Source organism: Myotis daubentonii, chromosome 3 (genome assembly GCF_963259705.1).
Source record: "Myotis daubentonii chromosome 3, mMyoDau2.1, whole genome shotgun sequence".
Taxonomy (NCBI): domain Eukaryota; kingdom Metazoa; phylum Chordata; class Mammalia; order Chiroptera; family Vespertilionidae; genus Myotis; species Myotis daubentonii.
Window position 1 is genome coordinate 184,989,759 of NC_081842.1, and position 19,900 is coordinate 185,009,658.

At 36.5% G+C, this 19,900-nt stretch overlaps 1 protein-coding gene across 4 annotated transcripts in view; it reads left to right on the forward strand.

Moving 5' to 3' along the window:
* Positions 1–19,900, forward strand: part of FAF1 (Fas associated factor 1) — a 399,416-nt gene that overhangs the window by 45,063 nt on the left and 334,453 nt on the right. For 3 of the 4 annotated variants that reach the window (XM_059689641.1, XM_059689643.1, XM_059689642.1), the window contains exon 2: positions 556–624. In XM_059689641.1, the coding sequence (XP_059545624.1) occupies positions 556–624 (69 nt within the window). Of the gene's footprint in view, positions 1–555; positions 625–2,040; positions 2,133–19,900 lie in introns of those variants that run through there. The other variant, XM_059689644.1, reaches the window with a different exon arrangement.

Genomic DNA, 19,900 nt, shown 5'->3' on the forward strand with positions numbered 1-19,900 from the left:
AAAGGATTGGTATTCTTCTTTAAATGATTGATAGAATTCAACAGTGAAGCCCTCTTGTCCTAGACTTTTCTTTTTGGGAGGCTTTTGAATTCTGATGTACTATCTTGTTACAAGTCAATTTGTTCTTGAGTCTTTCTAGGTGGTTTGTGTATTTCTAGGAATTTTTCCATTAATCTAGGTTATCTAAGTGGTTTTCACATAATTGTTCATGGTATTATTATATTTTTAATATTTAAGGTCAGCAGTAACGTCCCCACTTTCACTTCTGATTTTAGTAATTTCAGTTTTATTTTTTTAAGTCAATCTAACTAAAGATTTGTCAATATAGTTAATGTTTTTGAAGAACCAACCTTTCATTTCACTGTAATGTAAATTTATTGTGTAATTAGCAATTTTTTAACCTTATGTGTAAAATGCTCAGAAATGCTAGGTATTTGGCTTTATTAATATACCTATTCAGACTTAAATTATTCATTATGCTATTTACTTTTTAAGATTAATTAACCTCCCCAGTCCCAAAATTATATATAAACTTCTTATTTGCTTTATTTCCAGGCATGTACTGGCATTGAAAACATTGATGAAGCTATTACGTTGCTTGAACAAAATAATTGGGACTTAGTGGTAAGTACTTTAATTTTTCCAGCTTTATTGAGCTAAAATTGACATGTAATATATAAGTTTAAGATGTACAATGTGATGATTTGATATACGGATATGCTGTGAAATGATTATGTTAGTTAACACATCCATTACCTCACATAATTAGTTTTTTGTGTTGTGAGAACTTTTAAGATTTACTCTCTTAGCAACTTTTACTATAGTTACCATACTGTACATTATATCCCCAGAATTTATAACTGGAAGTTTGTGCCCTTTGACTACCTTCACTCATTCCCCCTACTCTGGCAACCACCAATCTACTATGTTTCTATGAGTTTGGTTTTCTTTTTAGATTCAACATATAAGCGAGATCATATATGTCTTTCTCTGACTTATTTCAAGTACTTTTTTTTTAATCTGACCACTATTCAAATTTTATGCAATTTGAATGTCTTAATATTCTTTTTTAAGAAAATATACTTTTATTGATTTCAGAGAGGAAGGAGAGGGAAAGAGAGAGATAGAAATATCAATGATGAGAGAGAATCATTGGTCTCTTGCACACCCCCTACTGGGGATTGGGCCCACAACCCTGGCATGTGCCCTTGACTGGAATTGAACCTGGGACCCTTTAGTCTGCAGGCCGACACCCTATCCACTGAGCCAAACCAGCTAGGGCATGTCTTAATATTCTTATAGTTGGTTTGGCATACCATAGCCATCTGTAACTCTAATCTGAATGGATAAAACCGAAATATTATAACTTCAATATGAAGTTCAGTATTAAATTACTAAATTATGAATCGTTATGTAATTTAAATAATTTTAAAACTTATCTTACTGTGTATTCAGGTTCATCTTTCTTGTAATATTGTGGTGGAAATACTTGAAAGAAGAGATAGCCAAACTTGTCTGAATAACTCTATGTGATGTTTCCCCCTCACTTCCTGGGGCCTTCACTGATAATTATTCCTTTCTGCAGATGTTAAAGAAGTGTCATTCTGCTGTGGTTTTCCTTATGAACTTAAGGCAGTTTATTATAAAAGTAGTTCAGTATTTTTGGGGGTGGGGAAGGTGGCAGGAACTCAAAAGGCAAGGCCCATTACAGCACTACACATTCACAAAATTGTAATTTAGTTACAATTGCAAAACAAAGTAAAAAATGTACAATCTTGGAGCAATATTGGTTGTATTGGGATGGCACAGATACCCTCATTGCTTTTGAAATCCCAAAAAAGTCCAAATTGCATAGAAGACATGCTAATTTTTCAAAGTCAAAACTTAAGGTGTGTACTTATAGAGCTGAGATTAGATATGTAGGTATATTCAAATCCATACATGGACTTACATAATCAACTATCAGTTATCTGTGTGCTTTGTCTAGATTTACTACTATTAATTTTTTTTACTCAAAATATAAAAAACATTTATTTTCAGCTTGTAAAAGTAATAATGCTCATTGTAATGAACTGAGAAGATAAATTTACAAAGAAGAAATGAATAATCACCTTTAATCCCATCACTTAGAGGTAGTAATTGTTTAACATTTTTGGGTATATTATTTCAGGGTGTTTTCTCTTAGTTATGTGATTAAAATTTTTAAAAATGCAAAATGTGATTGTTCTCTTTCTACTGTTTTGGTGATCTGCATTTTTACATAATAACCTGTCATGAATGTTTTTCTACCCAAGTAAATGTAACTGTTTATCATTTTAAAAAATGTTTGTTTAATGTTTACATGTTATTTCATGGTATGATTGTAGCATACTAATTTTACTAATCAGTAAACATTTAGGAATTTTGCAATATTTTGCTATTATATATGTTGCTGTAGAAAACGTTCATGTACATACATCTTTTCATACTGAAGCTGTTATTTTCCTAGAATATATTAAGTAAATTCAATTCATAATTAAATTTCTTGGTCAAATTGTATACACACTTTTAAGTTTTCAGATCTTCTAGTTAAATTGCCTTCTAGGATGGTTGAACTAATTTAAATTTCTATCAACTATATACATTTTGAGATTGCCTATTTCATTAAACCAGTGCTTCCTTATTATTATTTTTTTAATATTCTGTCACTTGTCAAAATTTACAAATATGTGTATAGGCTGCCTCCACATCCATACCTCTACCACTGTACTGTACTCTTAACAAAGCACTGAGTAGGGGGAAGGGGCAGCAACTTATTTGGAATGATGTCCTCAGGCTTCTGGACTTGGAAGTTTCTTTTGCAATAAAGGGCTTTGCTTTGTTTAGTTTGTTCATTTTTAGGGGCTGATGTAAATTATTAGTTGAGGTTAAAAATGCCACCGAGCCACTGTTGCTTGCATGATATGGTTCAGAGGGATATGGGATGGAGTTAAAGAGGCTGTGGACTAGAAGTAATGAAGTACAAATCTTCGATGTGTGAATTACCACTTAGGGGGATGGACGTAAGTTTTTTCCTTACCTGATTCTTGTTGGTTTATGTTGATTAGTTTTGAAGGTTAAAACATTTGTTGGTTCTGGATATTTTCTCAATCCAATCTGTCTAGATTATTGCAGAAGGAGAATGTCCTCAGATGGTGTTAAATATTTTAATGGTACAAGTGCTTTCCAACTATTTCTAAGTTAATTGATTTTGGAAAATGTTGTAATAGCACTTGGTTGAAAAACACTGGTACTATATTTGTGCAGATATGCGATCTCTTACACAGTATTGGGCCCAAGCAAAAGCATCAGGCTATCTTTCACAACCTTAAAACTTTGGCTTTCTTTTGAAATATATGTCCTAGCTGGCTTTTCTCTACAAATAATCAACTTTTATCCATAGTAAAGATTTGTTGTGTTGTGCAATTATCTTGCTCTATAAATGTTCTCATTTCTCCTGTTTTTATACCATATTTACATTGTCATTTAAAGAAAATGAAATTTAAATATTTTAAATAACCCATTCAAATTTCATTAGGATCATGGAACTTTTTATAAGGTGTTTCCTGTATTTTTCCTCTGCATTATATTTTGTGTTTCTGTACTGTGATGATCACTGCTCTGTGTTTTATGAACCATATGGAACAGTTCACATAATTATAGAATTTTTAACCTAAGATATATCTGTATTCTAAATTTCCTGTACATATTAGGTAGATCTCTCCTCCAGTGTTTTTGTGCACATTTTACTACAGAAGTGTAGAGGAATGTGAGTTAGGTACCACAATCTGGAATTGTAATGAATCTAAGGAAATCTAATAATAGAAAACTCATTCTGTCACTTCTGAGGGCTTATAGTGTAATTTATTCTAGATACAATGGGTACATAAACAAATGTAACAATATATGATGTCTGACTTTGAGAACTATACTGAAAAATTGATGAAACATATGGTTCTCATACATATATTTATAATCATAAATGGGAATAACATCCTGAAAAAATTATTACAAATATTTTAGTACAGATATAGATACACAAATAAAAAGTATTCTATATGAAAATATAGCCCACTTTCAGGAATTTTAGTCATTAGTCACTTTCCATGATTATGCACCGTATTTTCTTTATATAGCTATCCACAAAGCAGTGCTTCCAAGCCCTATGTTTTATTACCCCACAATTAGACTCTACTTATTTTGAGGCACTTACAGGTTGGGTTTTGTATGTTAAAATTTTGAAGACAAAATAACAAACTTTAATACTATTGGAAAGCATCTCTCAGTATGGTTTTATTTGACATAAAGCCCCACTGCCTCCATCTACCACAGATGTTCATTTTTCACATTTTCCTGCACTTCTAGTTAATTCCTTCCTTGCAGATGAATATTTTCAGTTTATATCCTAAAAGGTAAACATGTAAGAAAGAATTATTAGTAATGAATTAGAATTTTTACCAAAGGACTGCTTTCTTAAATGGAACATACTACGTAATTACTATAAATTATAACCTGGGCTTCAGAATTGACCCACTGCTCATTTTCTGTTTTTAGAAGAATTTTGGTCAGTGCAATATAAAAGTCTATACTGTTTGTGTTAATTTTGAGTAATTAAAATGTGAGACAGTTAGCTATAGTGGTAAACCCATTGCATTAATCTTGAATCAGGAGCCTTTCCTTTTCAAAACTCTTGTTATTATTTTATTGATTATGCCCTAGACCAGTGATGGCGAACCTATGACACGCGTGTCAGAGGTGACACACGAACTCATTTTTTTGGTTGATTTTTCTTTGTTAAATGGCATTTAAATATATAAAATAAATATCAAAAATATAAGTCTTTGTTTTACTATGGTTGCAAATATCAAAAAATTTCTGTATGTGACACGGCACCAGAGTTAAGTTAGGGTTTTTCAAAATGCTGACACGCCGAGCTCAAAAGGTTTGCCATCACTGCCCTAGACCCAGTTACTTTTCCCTGAACTTCTGAACTATGTCTTCTATATATATAAAAGCCTAAGCAATCAGCTGACCAGCCAACCGGCCAGTAGCTATGATGCGCACTGACCACCAAGGGGCAGATGCTCAACACAGGAACAGAAACCACAGGCATGGAAACATGGAACAGACTGATGAATCTCAGAGGGAAGGATGACAGGGGAAGGGCAGGAAGAGATTAACCAAAGATCTTATATGCATACTAGAGGCCCAGTGCACAGATTCATGCACCAGTGGGGTCCCTCGGCCTGGCCTGCAGGGATCAGGCCGAAACCGGCTCTCCGACATCCCCTGAGGAATCCCAAATTGCGAGCGGGTGCAGGCCAGGCCGAGGGACCCCACCAGTGCAGGAATCCGTGCACCAGGCCTCTAGGATAAAATAAAGGGTTTGGGCTGGATTATACTCAAGATTCCTTGATACATGAAATGTTTATGAAGAAGCTGTTTATGTCCTAATTTCTGTTAAGATTCTACAAAGAGCAGTAAATTATGAATACTAGTAGTAATATAAGCAAACATTTTAATAGAATGTCATGAGTTTGAAACACTTGTACATGTACCATTTTGTTTAACCCTTTTTAAAAAAAACAGCTTTATGATGTTGGTAATCGCAGGACAAGATGCTATGCCAGTTGTTTCACAGAGGTCTATACATATGAAATTCCTTCAATTAATTCAAATTTCTAATAAATTATAGGAGGTCCAGGGAAAGGCATCTGACATATACTTGGTAACCCAATGCTAAGAGAAAGTAAAAGTAAACATTAACCTAGCCATACTACATTTTAAGTACTCTGTGTTCTTAGGAAATGATTTTTGAACTTTGTACTCAATTTCTGCTGTAGTTTGCTGCCTCTGCTGACATAGCTGTTTTTTTGAAGAAAGACTCTTTTCAGAGGACTTGTATTTATCTTTGACTACATGTTCCAACTTAAGTCAAACATAAAACAAATCAGCTTATTTTTGGATCATTACTGAATTTCTAGACTTCAAAGATAATATTGTATTAATAGAAGCTTATAATGAAGTCATAAAGAAGGAAGAGTCAAACCCAAGGAAAATTATCATGCACATAATCTGTCTCAGTTTAAGATTTATTTAGGTTCTATAAGACATTTCCATTTCACTAATTTTCACTTTTGAAGAAATGTATCTTAATGATTATCCTAAAATTCCTTAGAACAGTTTCTTCTACTCTACTCAGGATGTGGTTATAGAGTTCCTTGAATGTGCGCTGCTTTCCTACTTTATACAGTGTTATGAACACCTGCAGTTTTGTGAATGAACTAGTTTCACCAGTGACATAATGAGTCTCTGTCATCCTCAAAAAGCAGCCAAGCATTGAGCACTGCCCTTCATAAATGGCCATCAGATACTGGCTTATGTTTGCACAGATCCTTGCTATGACAAAAGAGAAGTTATTGTGAAGGAATATCTCATATCCATTTCTCTTCCTTTGATATAGCCTTCTTTGTATTCCTTGTTTTTAAGGGACCATAAGCCCATTATTTTACAGAATTTTTCATTTCTCAATTTGTAATTTGACTACCATCACACCACTACTGTCTTTCCTTTTATTGAGGGTCTACCTTGTGCTAGGTATCATGTCAAGTGATTTACCTACATTATTTCATTTAATCTTTACATCAGCCCCAGAAAGTGGATAGGTAGGCATTATCTTTATTTTATAGATGACAAACTGAGGTTCAATGATGTTAAGCAAACTATCTGTGCTCATACCACTGATAAGGGGTACAACTGATTTTTTAAAAAATATATTTTTATTGATTTCAAAGAGGAAGGGAGAGGGAGAGAGAGATAAAAACATCAATGATGAGAGAATCATTGATTGGCTGCCTCCTGCACGCCCCCTACTGGGGATCAAGCCTGCAACCCAGGCATATGCCCTTGACCGGAATCAAACCTGCGACCCTTCAGTTCGCAGGCCGACACTCTATCCACTGAGCCAAGCCGGCTAGGGCGGGTACAACTAATTTTGAACCCAAACCTCAGTCCATAAAATTTTTCATAGCTTTAAAATAATAGTTTTGGTTATTAGATTTTCTGTATGCAGTGTGTTATTCTCTGAACTTCTGTATTTTTCTTTAAAATTTATTTTCGGGTTACAGTTTACACTTAATATTATTATTAGTTTTAGATGCATAGCATAGTGGTTAAACAGTCATATACTTTACAAAGTTATGCCCCCAATATTTCAGTTATTCACCTGACACCATACATAGCTATTACAATGTTATTGACTAGTTTCACCAGTGACATAATGAGTCTCTGTCATCCTCAGGAAGCAGCCAAGCATTGAGCACTGCCCTTCATAAATGGCCATCAGATACTGGCTTATGTTTGTACAGATATTGACTATATTCCTTATGTTGCACTTTACATCCCCTTTTGTAACTACCAATTTGTACCTCTTAATTCCTTTACCTTTTGCACCCAGCCCCCCAAACCCCCTCTACTCTCACAGCCATCAGTCTGTTCTCAACTTCTATGTTTTTCTTTCTACCACTCACAACTAATTTCACATTGTCAAGTGAAAGGGCCTTTGATAGTTAAGTATGTTTATGCTTTGTTGTTAAATATACTGTAAGATTCTAGAATAAGGGAATTGTGTTTCTTACTGATTTTGTCTTGGCACATGGTAGTTGCTTAAGAAATGCTTATTTGATGGATTGATTTTATTCGTACGCTTGTTTCATCTCTATCATTTGGATATTTGAAAAGTCTTTGCTGTTAAGACTTCGGACCCTTACCGCCATTACTGTTCCTTATCTGGCAAACATAAGGTTTGAGGAAGGAGGGAAGATAACCCAGATAACTAAGGAATAGGATTGGGCTGATTTCTTTATCTCACTAATAAAATTTAGATGTCTCTACCTATTGTAGCTTTTGGAGAAATATTTTTCTGCCCTAGTCAGTTTGGCTCATTGGTTATTGCATCACCCTGGGGACTAAAGGGTCACGGGTTCAGTTCCAGTCAAGGGTACATACCTTAGTTGCAGGCTTCATTCCCGGCCCTAATTGGGGTAGTGAAGGAGGCAACCAATTGATATGTCTCTCTCACATTGATGTTTCTCTCTCTCCCCCTCCACACTCTTTAAAAATCAATGGGAAAAAAAATCCTCAGATGAGGATTAATAAAAAAAAGAGAAATATTTTTCACAAATTCTTTTCTTTGCAAATTTTTTCTAAGCATCTCATAAAAATTTCCCCCTCTTGTGTTTATTTCTGGTTGTGCCATTTTACTAAAAAGAAAGTGCATCATATAACTTAATCTCTAAATTTTTCATCAGTTCTGTCTCTCAGGAGAAAATTTAGTGTGATAAAAGACTCCTGCTATTTAAAATATAATTTAGTGGGTATAAAAAAATTATTTTCTATATTTCAGAGGAAAACTTAAGTTTTTACAAGCATGAAATTCTTAGTTTACTAAACTCACAGTTGTTTACATTATCTAATCAGAACTTTCTGAGGTCTACTCAAGTTTCCCCCTGATTATAACTTGAGTTTCTGCTTAGTTTTTTATTGGATTTTGCTTCATATGCTGTTATTTTTCCTTGAAATATAATATAATTCTAGAATTATAATTTTTATGAACTAAAAATCTTTTATAAAAGTTCAGAAGCTTTAAGATTTGATGAAAATGTGGGTGTTAATCACTTAGCAGAATGATGTGCCCATTAGTAAATGAAATTTGGAAATGTGGCTAATATTTATTGTTTTTGATTTCTAGTACTAACCAGCCTGTTTCATAGCACATTAAACTATTTAGATTAAATTGTAAGGAGTCAGCTCACTGTTAATTCTGAAAGTAGTAGTAATATATGCTACTCATGACTTGAACACTTAAAAGAAAATAAAAATTTAAATGGTTTTGTTTTTAAAATTGTTCAATTCAATCAGGTACAGTTTGATCTAAAAGCATGATAACCTACAATTGGCTTAATTTAAAAAATGGAATTATTTTCAACAAGTTGCCTTGCTATACTATTTAATTTATTTCTATTGCAGGAAGCGGTTTAAACAAAATATTGTAGCAAAGTTAGTGGTTTAGCACACCTGTAAATGTGATGGCTTGCAGTTCCTCCTGCTGGTTTCAAGGACCAGCTGACATAAATCAGTGTGCGCTTGGAAAATAGAAAATAATATAGCAGCTTAAATTCCTGTTTTTATAATTCTTTATATTTGTACTGACAGTTAAAAATTTAGCTACTTAATATGATTTATTAAAAATGTTAGGTATACTTTTATCTTTAAGTTAAATGGAAATTAAAATGTTCACATAAAATTTTATTTTTCCTACTTATTTCATTTTCATTCTCTTTTATTACAAAAATTTATTTGTGAGGTGAGAATGCTTAAGATCTACTCTCAGCAATTGAATATTCTTTAAATCTATTTTTGGATTTTGTTATTTGGCTTATATTTTATTTAATTTGATGTTTTAGTAATGTTTTATATTTTTTTTTTTGTACTCATCTAGTACTTCTTTCTCTCTTGAGCATGGGTTCTGAGTGGGGACACATATCTCTGGAGCTTTGTATCCCTTACTGTGGTACTATTCTTTTAACACTTAGCCTTTGCTATATTGATCCTCTTCCCTTCACTCCAACACATCGGTGCATGCACGCAAGCACACAGACACACACATTCTCTCTCTTTCTCTCAAAGAAAATGTGTAAAATTGTTGAAAGAATTAAAATGACTTCCAGCTAGAGTGTGTAAGGAAACGCTTTATGGATTTGCATATACTTTCATTCAACTATATAGCTAGGAAAATGCATTATATGATACCTTTAATAAATTCTTTGCTAGCAGCTGTGTAGAAAATTTCTTTGAAGCTATTTGAGTAGTTCTAATGTATTGCTACATTATTACCAACATGTTGGCATTTTGATTTTTTTTAAACTAAGAAATTTATTATCTTCTTAATTTTAAAATTGAGGTAAAGTTCTAAAGGTTGGTCAGTACGGTACTAGTATTGTCAGAGGTCTGTATTGTAGTTGACATGGCAAGTCTAATAGAACCCTCACAAATTCTAGGCTTGAAATTTTGCAGTTTTAGTAGAATATGTCTCAGAGTTGAGCAGTCAGGATTAATTTTCCCTAGGCATCCAGTGAGCTATTCAATATATAGATTTATGTTTCTTTGCATTTCTGGAAAGCTTTCTTAGAATATAGTTTTAAATTTTATTTCTGTTCCATGGCTTTTTTGTTTTGTTTTCAAGGACTCGATAGTATGAATATTATTTTGTCTCTTTTCCATTTCTACTGCTACTTCTATGATACTTTTTACTTCTTTCAGTATGTTAGTTTCATTCTCTTGGTGTTTTCCTGCCTTTCGTCAATGCCCTTCAATTAAATTTTGTTAGGTACCTTGTAGTTTATTTTTCATTTTAAAGAAAATTTTTTCTTTTTCTTTTTTTCCTTAGTATCAACTTCTTTCCGCCTTTTGTGTTATTGTTATTCATATATTTTGAATTCTCTAATTTAAAGTGGGTTTTTAAAAAATAATCCTGAAATGTTTACTTAAGTATATTTTAGTATACAGATTGTAGTATTTATTTACAGTATTTTTTTCTGCTTCATCGCTATTTGTGGGAGGGAATTTTCCTCTCTCTCGAGATATATGAAATTTCATTTCCTGATTTTTTTTTAAAGCAATAGCTCTTATACATTTGTTGGTATTTTCATTTTTATTGTAATGCTGTGATGTACAAGATTTTTGTTTAATGGCACCCTCTTTCAGTTAGGCTAAGTTCAGATGCTTTAGCTAGTTTTTTTTTGGTTTGTTTTTTAACTAAGTGTGTGGGTTTGGAGGTGAAAGGATAGTGAGGAGTAATGAGTGCTTTAACTTTGTGGTTCTTGTTTGTCTTTTATTTTAAAAAATATTTGTATTGATTTGAGGGAGGAAGGGAGAAGAAGAAGAAGAAGAAGAAGAAGAAGAAGAAGAGAGAGAGAGAGAGAGAGAGAGAGAGAGAGAGAGAGAGAGAGAGAGAGAGAGAGAGAGAACATCAATGATGAGAGAGAACCATTGATCAGCTGCCTCCTGCACATGCCCTGCTGGGGATCAAGCCCTCAAACCAGGCATGTCCCCTGACCAGGAATTAAACCGTGACCTTCTGATTCATAGATCAATACTCAACCACTGAGCCACACTGGCAGTGCTTGTTTGTCTTATAAGATCCTAAAATTTCCCGGTTTGCTTCTTCTCCCCTTTACTGCTCCATTGCTAACAGGAGTTTTCCACTTTCTTTTCTCTCTATGTGTTTCTTATGTGGGGGCACAACCTGCATCCCGATCATATGCTTGCTAGCCCCATCCTCCTTTCTGCTTGTGTCCTACCTAGCCTTGCAGAACCTGTTTATCTGCAGGGGCCATAAAAAGCCCCCACAGAAGATTAACTGCTGGCGCCAGCTAGCCTGGGCGGTTGGTCGTAATCTCACTTTCCCCCATTCCAACCCATGGGGGCTGCAAAGCTTGTGAAAAGTCCGGAAGCCTGGTCCATATTTGGGAGACAAAGAAACTAAGGGCATAAAAGGGAAAGCCCCCCCTTCCCCCCTGCATTTGGTGCTCAGGCTTTGGATACGACTTCCCTGAGTTGCTGCACAGGTGCCTCTGCAAATAAAGAGTTTTTCCTGAATCTTCCCAGTGCCGTTGTGTTTTACGGTCACCTGGTAATTTCTGCAACACTTAGACTGCCCCTTTAAATTCATGCCCATTCTTTTACATGGTGCTTTTTAAAGTTCTTTTCCTGTGATTTTTTGCCCTGATCTGTTTATATACTTTTTAGTGTTTTCAGATAAATAGGACTTAGGCTCTCAGGCAATAGTTTTAGAGCAATTTAATTCTCTGGTTTTCCTCGTCTATCTTTTCAATATTTCTGGGTCTGTGTGTGTGGTATAGGGATGGTGCCAGGAGAGATCATGTGATGAGAGTTGGTAATTTCTTTTATTTCTAGTCAAAGACCTAGAATTCTTACCCTTATCTTCCTTTTTATTAAAGCCTTAAAGGCAAAGAAAGAAATGTAAAATGTAGCTAGGTTTTGCCCGTTTCTTCTGAGTATACTATTATTAATTATATTTTAAAAATATGATTGTTTAATTTTGGTATATTTCCTTTTAGTCTTTATTTTTCTAGCATGCTTATGTGTTAACATGCTTACATATATATCACTTTTTCTTACACTATTTTGGGTGACATGTATTTCAAAATTTTTGAAACCTATGGATGAGAAAAAAATACATAAAAGTTAGACAATTTGTATGTATTTTCAGGGGGCGGGTGTCAGGATTTAGCCTGTCAGCATGGATCTTTTTCATTTATTATCATGTGTTGTTGTTGAACCTTCTTATTTTAGATCTTGTTCTAGTCAGATTGCTTCTTTTCATTGATAGGATGAAAATAATAAAGTACCTCATATGATCTAGTTTCTGCCTACTTCTTGTCCCTCACTTTACATGCTTCCTTACATCTACCCTATTTTCCAGCCACACTGAAAAACGGAATTGCAGCTGCTATAGTTTGCCTAACTGCATGCCCTCATATTTGTTATTACCCTAGCTGTTTAACTCTTTGCCACATTGTCTGATATACTGTTTATTAAACTTCTAAGGTATAAGTTCCTACTGGAAGTCTCTGCACAACATCTTCATTGGCTGAATTAGGTGCTTTTTCTTTGCTCTATACATATTGCTGTTATGTAACTGTGTTTGGTATTTCTTTTTAACCCTCACCTGAGGATGTGTCCATTGATTTCAGAGAAGGGGAGAGAGGGAATGTGGGAGAGAGAAACATGGATTAGTTGCCTCCTGTATGCATCCTGACTGGGAATTGATTCTGTGACCTTTCAGTGTATGGGATGGTGCTCCTACCAACTGAGCCACCCGACCAGAGCTGGAACTATTTTTTTAAGTATTTGTTTTCATGCCTTTTTGCTGTAAAACTATGAACTTCTTCAGAATCATAGCTCACATATATTAGGTGTTCAGTAAATGTTAATGGATCTCCATTTAATCCTAACACTATGAAAATAATTTTTCTTAAGGAAGTGGGCATATATTGGTTTTTCATAGAGTTGTGACTTTTTTTTTCAATTTTATCACTTTATTAAAATTTATTTAAAAAGCAAATTATTAACACCAATTTCAAATTAGTAGTTACTGAAGATGAGAATTGATTGTACTTGAAAAGAAATACCTGAGAAACTTTAATCAACACTAATAAAAGAGAAAAATGGTAATTGGCGTACGAGCTACCCTTTTCATTGGCTAATCAGGGCTATATGCAAATTAACTGCCAACTAAGATTGGCAGTTAACTGCCAACAAGATGGCGGTTAATTTGCATATGTAGGCACAATGCAGGGAGGCGAAAGGGAAAGCAGGAAGAAGCCCCCTGCCACTGACAGTGATTGGAAACCCAGGGGGGAGCTAAGAGGTGGGGAGCAGGGCAAAGGCGGCCCCAGGGCCGCCTTTGCCCTGCCCCCCAGCCATGATCGGAGAATCAGGCGCCTTTTCTGCCCTGGCCAGTGATAGCAGGAAGTAGGGGTGGAGCCAGCAATGGGAGCTGGGCACGGTCGAAGCTGGCAGTCCCGGGAGTTAGGGGCCCCTTGCCTGGGCCTAAAGCGAAGCCCACGATCGCGGGGCCGCTGCAGCTGTGGGTCCCCGCTGCCCGGGCCGGACACCTCAGCCAGAGGCGTCCTGCAGGGGCAGGGGCGGAGCCCACCGATCGCGGCACCCCCCGCTGCCACTGCAGGTCCCCGCTGCCCGGGCCGGACGCCTAGGCCAGAGGCGTCAGGCCTGGGCAAGGGGCCGATCCTGCGATTGGAGGGTGATGGGGGTCAACGCCTGAGGGCTCCCAGTATGTGAGAGGGGGCAGGCTGGGCTGAGGGACACTCCCCCCCCCGCCACCCAGTGCACGAATTTCGTGCACCGGGCCCCTAGTGATAATATAATTCTTTTCCTTAAATTGTACTCTATTATATATATTGGGTTGTTATTTTTCTATCACATTATGTAATAGTATGTGTTTTTGTTATTTGTTCTATTATATGATGTAGTAATATAGGGATTAATGTATATAAGAAATTAATTTTTTTATTGTTTAAAGTATTACATATGTCTCCTTTTCCCCCCGATTGACAACCTCCCTCCCCTGCAAGCCCCCACTGCCCCAGAGTCTGTGTCCATTGGTTATGTTAATATGCATGCATATAAGTCCTTTGGTTTATCTCTAAACCGCCCCCCCTCCCCGCCACCCCCCCCCCCCCCCCCCCCGTGTTCTCTTTGAGGTTGGATGGTCTGTTCAGTGCTACCTTGTCACTGGATCTATTTTTGTTCATCAGTTTATGTTGATCATTATATCCCACATATGAGTGAGATGTTGTGATATTTATCTTTCTCTGACTGGCTTATTTCGCTTAGTATAATGCTCTCCAGGTCCATCTATGCTGTTGCAAATGATAAAAGTTCCTTTTTTATAGCAGCGTAGTATTCCATTGTATAGATGTACCATTGTTTTTTTTAATACATTCATCTTCTGATAGACACTTAGGCTCTTTTCAAATCTTAGCTATTGTAAATTGTGCTGCTATGAACATAGGGGTGCATATATCCTTTTTATTGGTGCTTCAGGATTCTTAGGATATATTCACAAGAGTTGGAACACTGGGTCAAAAGGCAGTTCCATTTTTAACTTTTTGAGGAAATTCCATACTGTTCTCCACAGTGGCTGCCCCAGTCTGCATTCCCACCAACAGTGCACTAGGGCTCCTTTTTCTCCACATCCTCGCCAGCACTTGTCGTTTGTTGATGATAGCCAGTCTGACTGGTGTGAGATGGTACCTCATTGTTGTTTTGATTTGCATCTCTTGGATGATTAGTGACTTTGAGCATGTAAAAGTGTCTATTTAGGTCCATTGCCCATTTTTTGATTGGATTGTTTATCTTCCTTTTGTTAAGTTGTATGAGTTCCCTGTAAATTTTGGAGATTAAACCCTTATCTAAAATAGCATTGGCAAATATGTTCTCCCATGCTTTCTTGTATTGTTGATGGTTTCTTTTGTCATTATTTCTTCAAACAGGTTTCCTCTCCTTGCTCAGTTTCCTCTCCTTCTGGCACCCTTATTATGCAGATGTTGTTTTGTTTCGTGTTGTTCAGAAGCTCCCTTAGGTTCTCCTCCTGTTTTTAAAGTTTTTTTTCCAGTTGTTGCTCCGCTTGGGTGTTTTTTTTCCTACCTTGTCTTCTAGCTCACTGATGCGGTCCTCAGCTTTTCTGGCCTATTGTTGATGCTTTCTGTTGTGTTCTTTACTGCAGCTATGTCATTCTTCATTTCTTCTTGGTTCTTCTTCATTTCCTCCTGGTTCTTACACATATTGTTGAATTTGTCTTCCATCCTTTTCAGCGTCCTTATGACCATTGCTTTGAATTCTTTCTCTGACAAATTGCTTACTTCCATTTCATTTACTCCCTTTTCTGGTGATTCTTCCTTTTCTTTCGTATGGGAGCTCTTTCTGTCTCCCCATTTTTGCTCCTCTTAGTGTGTCTGGGTATGTGGCTCTCTCTCTACCACGTTGACTAAAAAGCACAAAATTGAACTTGACAAGACACAACATAGAGGGAACACAACATGAATGTGTTCATGACACCGATAACCCCAAATAAAGGTGACTACCAGAGAAAAGAGAATTAGGGGAGAGAGAAGACTGCAAAAATGATATTGAGAAAAGGAAAAAAGGTAAGAGAGAAGAGAAAAAGAAGAAAAAAGAAGGGGAAAAATATATGTATATGGGGAGAAAACTTCACAAAATCAACAACTAGAACAAAAAATGCAAATAACAACCGTCTAGAAAAATAAGGAGGGGAGCTGAATCTGAAGAGGCAGAGCTCATTTCCAGAAGGAAAGGTAAAGGAATTGATTGAATGGGGAATGGCCATGATTCAGTGTAGAGGAGGTAGAAAGAGAATGAGTATATAAAAACAAAAGTAGAAAACAAAATACTCAATAAAAAAATAATAACAATTAAAAATAATTAAAAATACAAAAAGTTTATAAATATAAAAATAAAAAATTCTCCCCCCCCCTTTTAAATCTATCTATATATTCATCTAGTTTTGGAAAAGGCGAATAGAGAGCAGATAGGCCTGAGTTTGGTGAGTGAAACTAATTAAGCTATTAGTAGAAGAAGAGGACAAGCAGGAGAGGATAAACAAAAGCATAAAATAAAAACAAAAAAAAATCAAACGAACAAAGAACAACAACTAGAAAAAAAATTGGCTAGCGAACAAAGAGAAAAGAGAAGGGTGCAAGGACTTGGAGCAAGGGAGAGGAAATTAGATACATGAATAAAGCATCAGAGACTACTATAATAATGAATCAATAAAGCAAATAAAGAAGATCAATTTTTGACAAGGAGTAAAAAGAAAGGAGAGAGAAAAACTAAAGCAGGAACAGGAGAAGAGAAACAGGATGAAAAAAGGGGAGGTGAGGAAGAAAGGGTTGGCATAAAGGAAAAAATGAGGTAGAGTAGAATAATGATAAAAATAATAAAAGTAAAAATATAATGTAGAACGCCAATTCAAAAAAAATAATAAAAATAAAAAATAAAGAGAAAAAATGTTTAGTTTCTTAAGTAAAAGAAAGTAAGTGAAGTAGTGAAGTTTGTTTGCTTCAGTTGAGTTTTAATGTCTCATAAGGGCTGGTTTAAGACCCCTTTCTACTGTTCCCTCTGCCGCATCTCAGTTTCCTGTTAGCTAGTCAGCAGTGTTTGAAGTTCCCAGCTATCCACTGCTCCTTGGTTTCAGCCAGGCAGGATCAATCTGTCCGCTTTGTTTTTCTGCTATGGACCCTCTTCCACAGTCGAGCGCTACACTGGTCCCCAAGGAACGCGGCGTTGGTGCAGCGCAGTCTCCCTCTGACACTCCCGTCTCACCTGCATGCATTTCTCCCTCCAGCCCCACTCCCTGATCCCACTGCTCTCCAGGTGACCTCTGACATTTCCGTTCACAGATTGTCTCACCAGCTGTGTTTAATTCGCCAATTCCACGTGAATGTTATTTGATTCAGCTGTTTCTTCTATCTGTTCTGTGAGAAGGTGCTAGAGCCATCCGCCTGCTGGGCTGCATTTTGTCTCCCCCTGGACAAACTTTTTAGGAGCCCGCAGCCGGGGAGGCTGGAGTCTCGGTGTTCGTGGGTTTGGAACCGAGAAAGCTGGTCTCTGGCCAGTGTGGCTGTAGGGTCCTTGGGTGGTGTCCGAGGTCTCCCCAGGTGGAGGTGAGGCTGGGCTCAGTCACAGCCGCTCTCCCCTTCAAGGTGGCGCGGTCTCTGCGGCAGAGCCAGCTGCCTTAGGAGAGATTGCAGCGGTAGTAGAGGCTGCCAGGGGAGCATGGTCCGCCGGTCCCCAACAGTCCCGTGGAATATAGTCCCTCACTCACACATAAACACAGGCCCCACAGGTCCACACATTCTTTCACTCTCTCACTCACTCTTTTTCTCACTGCCGTCCTCTGGGCCACCATCTTGGATCCCCCTGGATTCTAGAGTTGTGCCTTTTGCATTTTTATTTTATTTTATTCATCCTCCAGTATTGGAATACTAATTGGGGAACCTGATTTCTAGTTTTGTCTTTGTTCCTTATATGGTGTACTCTCTTAGGCAAGTCACTGTAACTTTCTAGTTCAGTTATCTTATCCACTTAATGACAGGCTGAATGAAATGTTTTCCAACCTCCTCTCACCCCACCCCCAACCCATTTTTCCCAGTAACTCTGATTTTATCCAGGAGGTTTTTGGTTAGAGATGGGACACATTGACTGTGGTGTCTTAAAGAGTTTCACTTTGACAGAATATGTAGCCTGGGTTGGGAGGGGATAGAACGGATCAATGGCAGAGAGAGCAGTTAAGAGCATCTGGCACAGGATCAGTATTTGGGAAAGGGAAAATAATTATGTGAGAAGCTTTACAATTTGCAATGGTAAGAGAGAGTAGAGAGAGTTGTTTTTTTGCTCAGCCTCCTGCCCCACAAGTGGATTCCAAGATATAAAGTATGTGTTGACTCCTGTGGATTAATAGATTTTCCATTTTGAGAGAGATGAAACCAGGGGAATAACAAGTGCAAATTATTAATTTCTGCCTTTGCTTCAAAAGAGAATAAGAAATGGTACTTCATAACCAGAGACTTAGTTATTTCTAGGTTTACACAGAAAATATATTTTCCTACTTGTGGAAACAGCTGCCTAGAAACTTAGAGGGTTTCCAATTAGAACAGCATAAAGACAGGAAAAGAAGTTGGAAAATTTTAATTAAAAACAAACAAACATTCAACTGTTTGAACATACTCATTGAGTTCAAAGGCTGTGAAGTTTTGGTTTTGAGAGTTTCCTTACTGGGACATACATTGTGGAGAAGGTCTTGTTAATATTATTGCAGTTGCACACTTAAATTATAATATTTGTTGAGCTCTCATACTTGTTCAGAGGGAGCTTTAGGAAATGTCTCTACTGTAAGGATGATACTGGCACTGATTACCCTAGCGAGTCAAGAAATCCAGAAAGTTCTCTGCTATCAAAATTGATACTACTAGTAAGTCTGAGAAGTGCCATGGGCAATTCCTTTTTTACTGTCACTACTGCTGTACTCTGTGCCAGTACCAGATAATGATAACAACTGTTTAGGCAGCTGTTGCTAATGTCTCTACCACTCTGAAAGCTCTAAATAATGGTTCCACTGTATTTGCAAATATATTGAGAGGAAATGAATTGGTTTTTCATTTCACCAGTATATATTTTCTTCCATACTGCACATTCATGTTTCTGATAGTAAGTGTATTAGTTTCCTGGGGCTATTGTAACAAATTACCAAAATATTGGTGTCTTAAAACAAGAGAAATTTACTCTCTTACAGTTCTGGAGGCCATAAATCTAAAAACAAAGGGTTGGCAAGGTTTCACTCCCTTAGATTGAGTCATCACTCCCTCTTTTCTCCTCTTCTTCCCTCCTTCCTTCTCTCCTTTCTCCTTTCTTCCTAAGCTGTGGCCATTGATGAAAGCTGTGTTCATATGGTAGAGATATTCTGTTGGATCACCCTGAATCACTACGTTGAAGACAGCTATTTTGGAGAGTTGCCTATACTTTCAACAGGTTTTGCATAAGTGAGAAATAAACTTTTTGATTTGGTAATCCACCAAAATTGGGGTATTATTTGTTACTATAGCATAGGTTATGCTATCCTGATTTAAAAAAAAAAAATCTTCCTTTAAATATTCCCCACACCAAAAAAAAAAAAAAAAAAAAAGACAAGGAAAGATAGTTGCTAGTTTTACACATTAAAAATATATTTAAAATATAATTATGTATTTCAAACCTGTCTCTTTTTATGAATTATAAAAATCATATGTGGGAATGCAGACTGGTGTAGCCATTATGGAAAATAGTATGGAGTTTCCTAAAAAAATTAAATATGGAATTGCCATTTGACCCAGTGATCCTACTTCTAAATAATATATACCAGGAAACCCAAAACACCAATCAGAAAGAATGTATGCACCTCTATGTTCAGAGCAGCACAACTTACAATAGCTAAGATCTGGAAACAACCCGAGTGCCCATCAGTAGATGAGTAGATAAAAAAGCTGTGGTACATTTATACCATGGACTACTATGCAGCAGTGAAAAAGAAGGATTCTTTCCCTTTGAGACAGCATAGAGGGACCTGGAGAGTAGTATGCTAAGCGAAATAAGACGGGCAGAGAAAGACAAGTATCACATGATCTCGCGCATATATGGAATCTAATGAACAAAATAAACCGATGAACAAAATAGATCCAGAGACATAGATGCATAGAACAGACTTCGGAATCTCAGAGGGAAG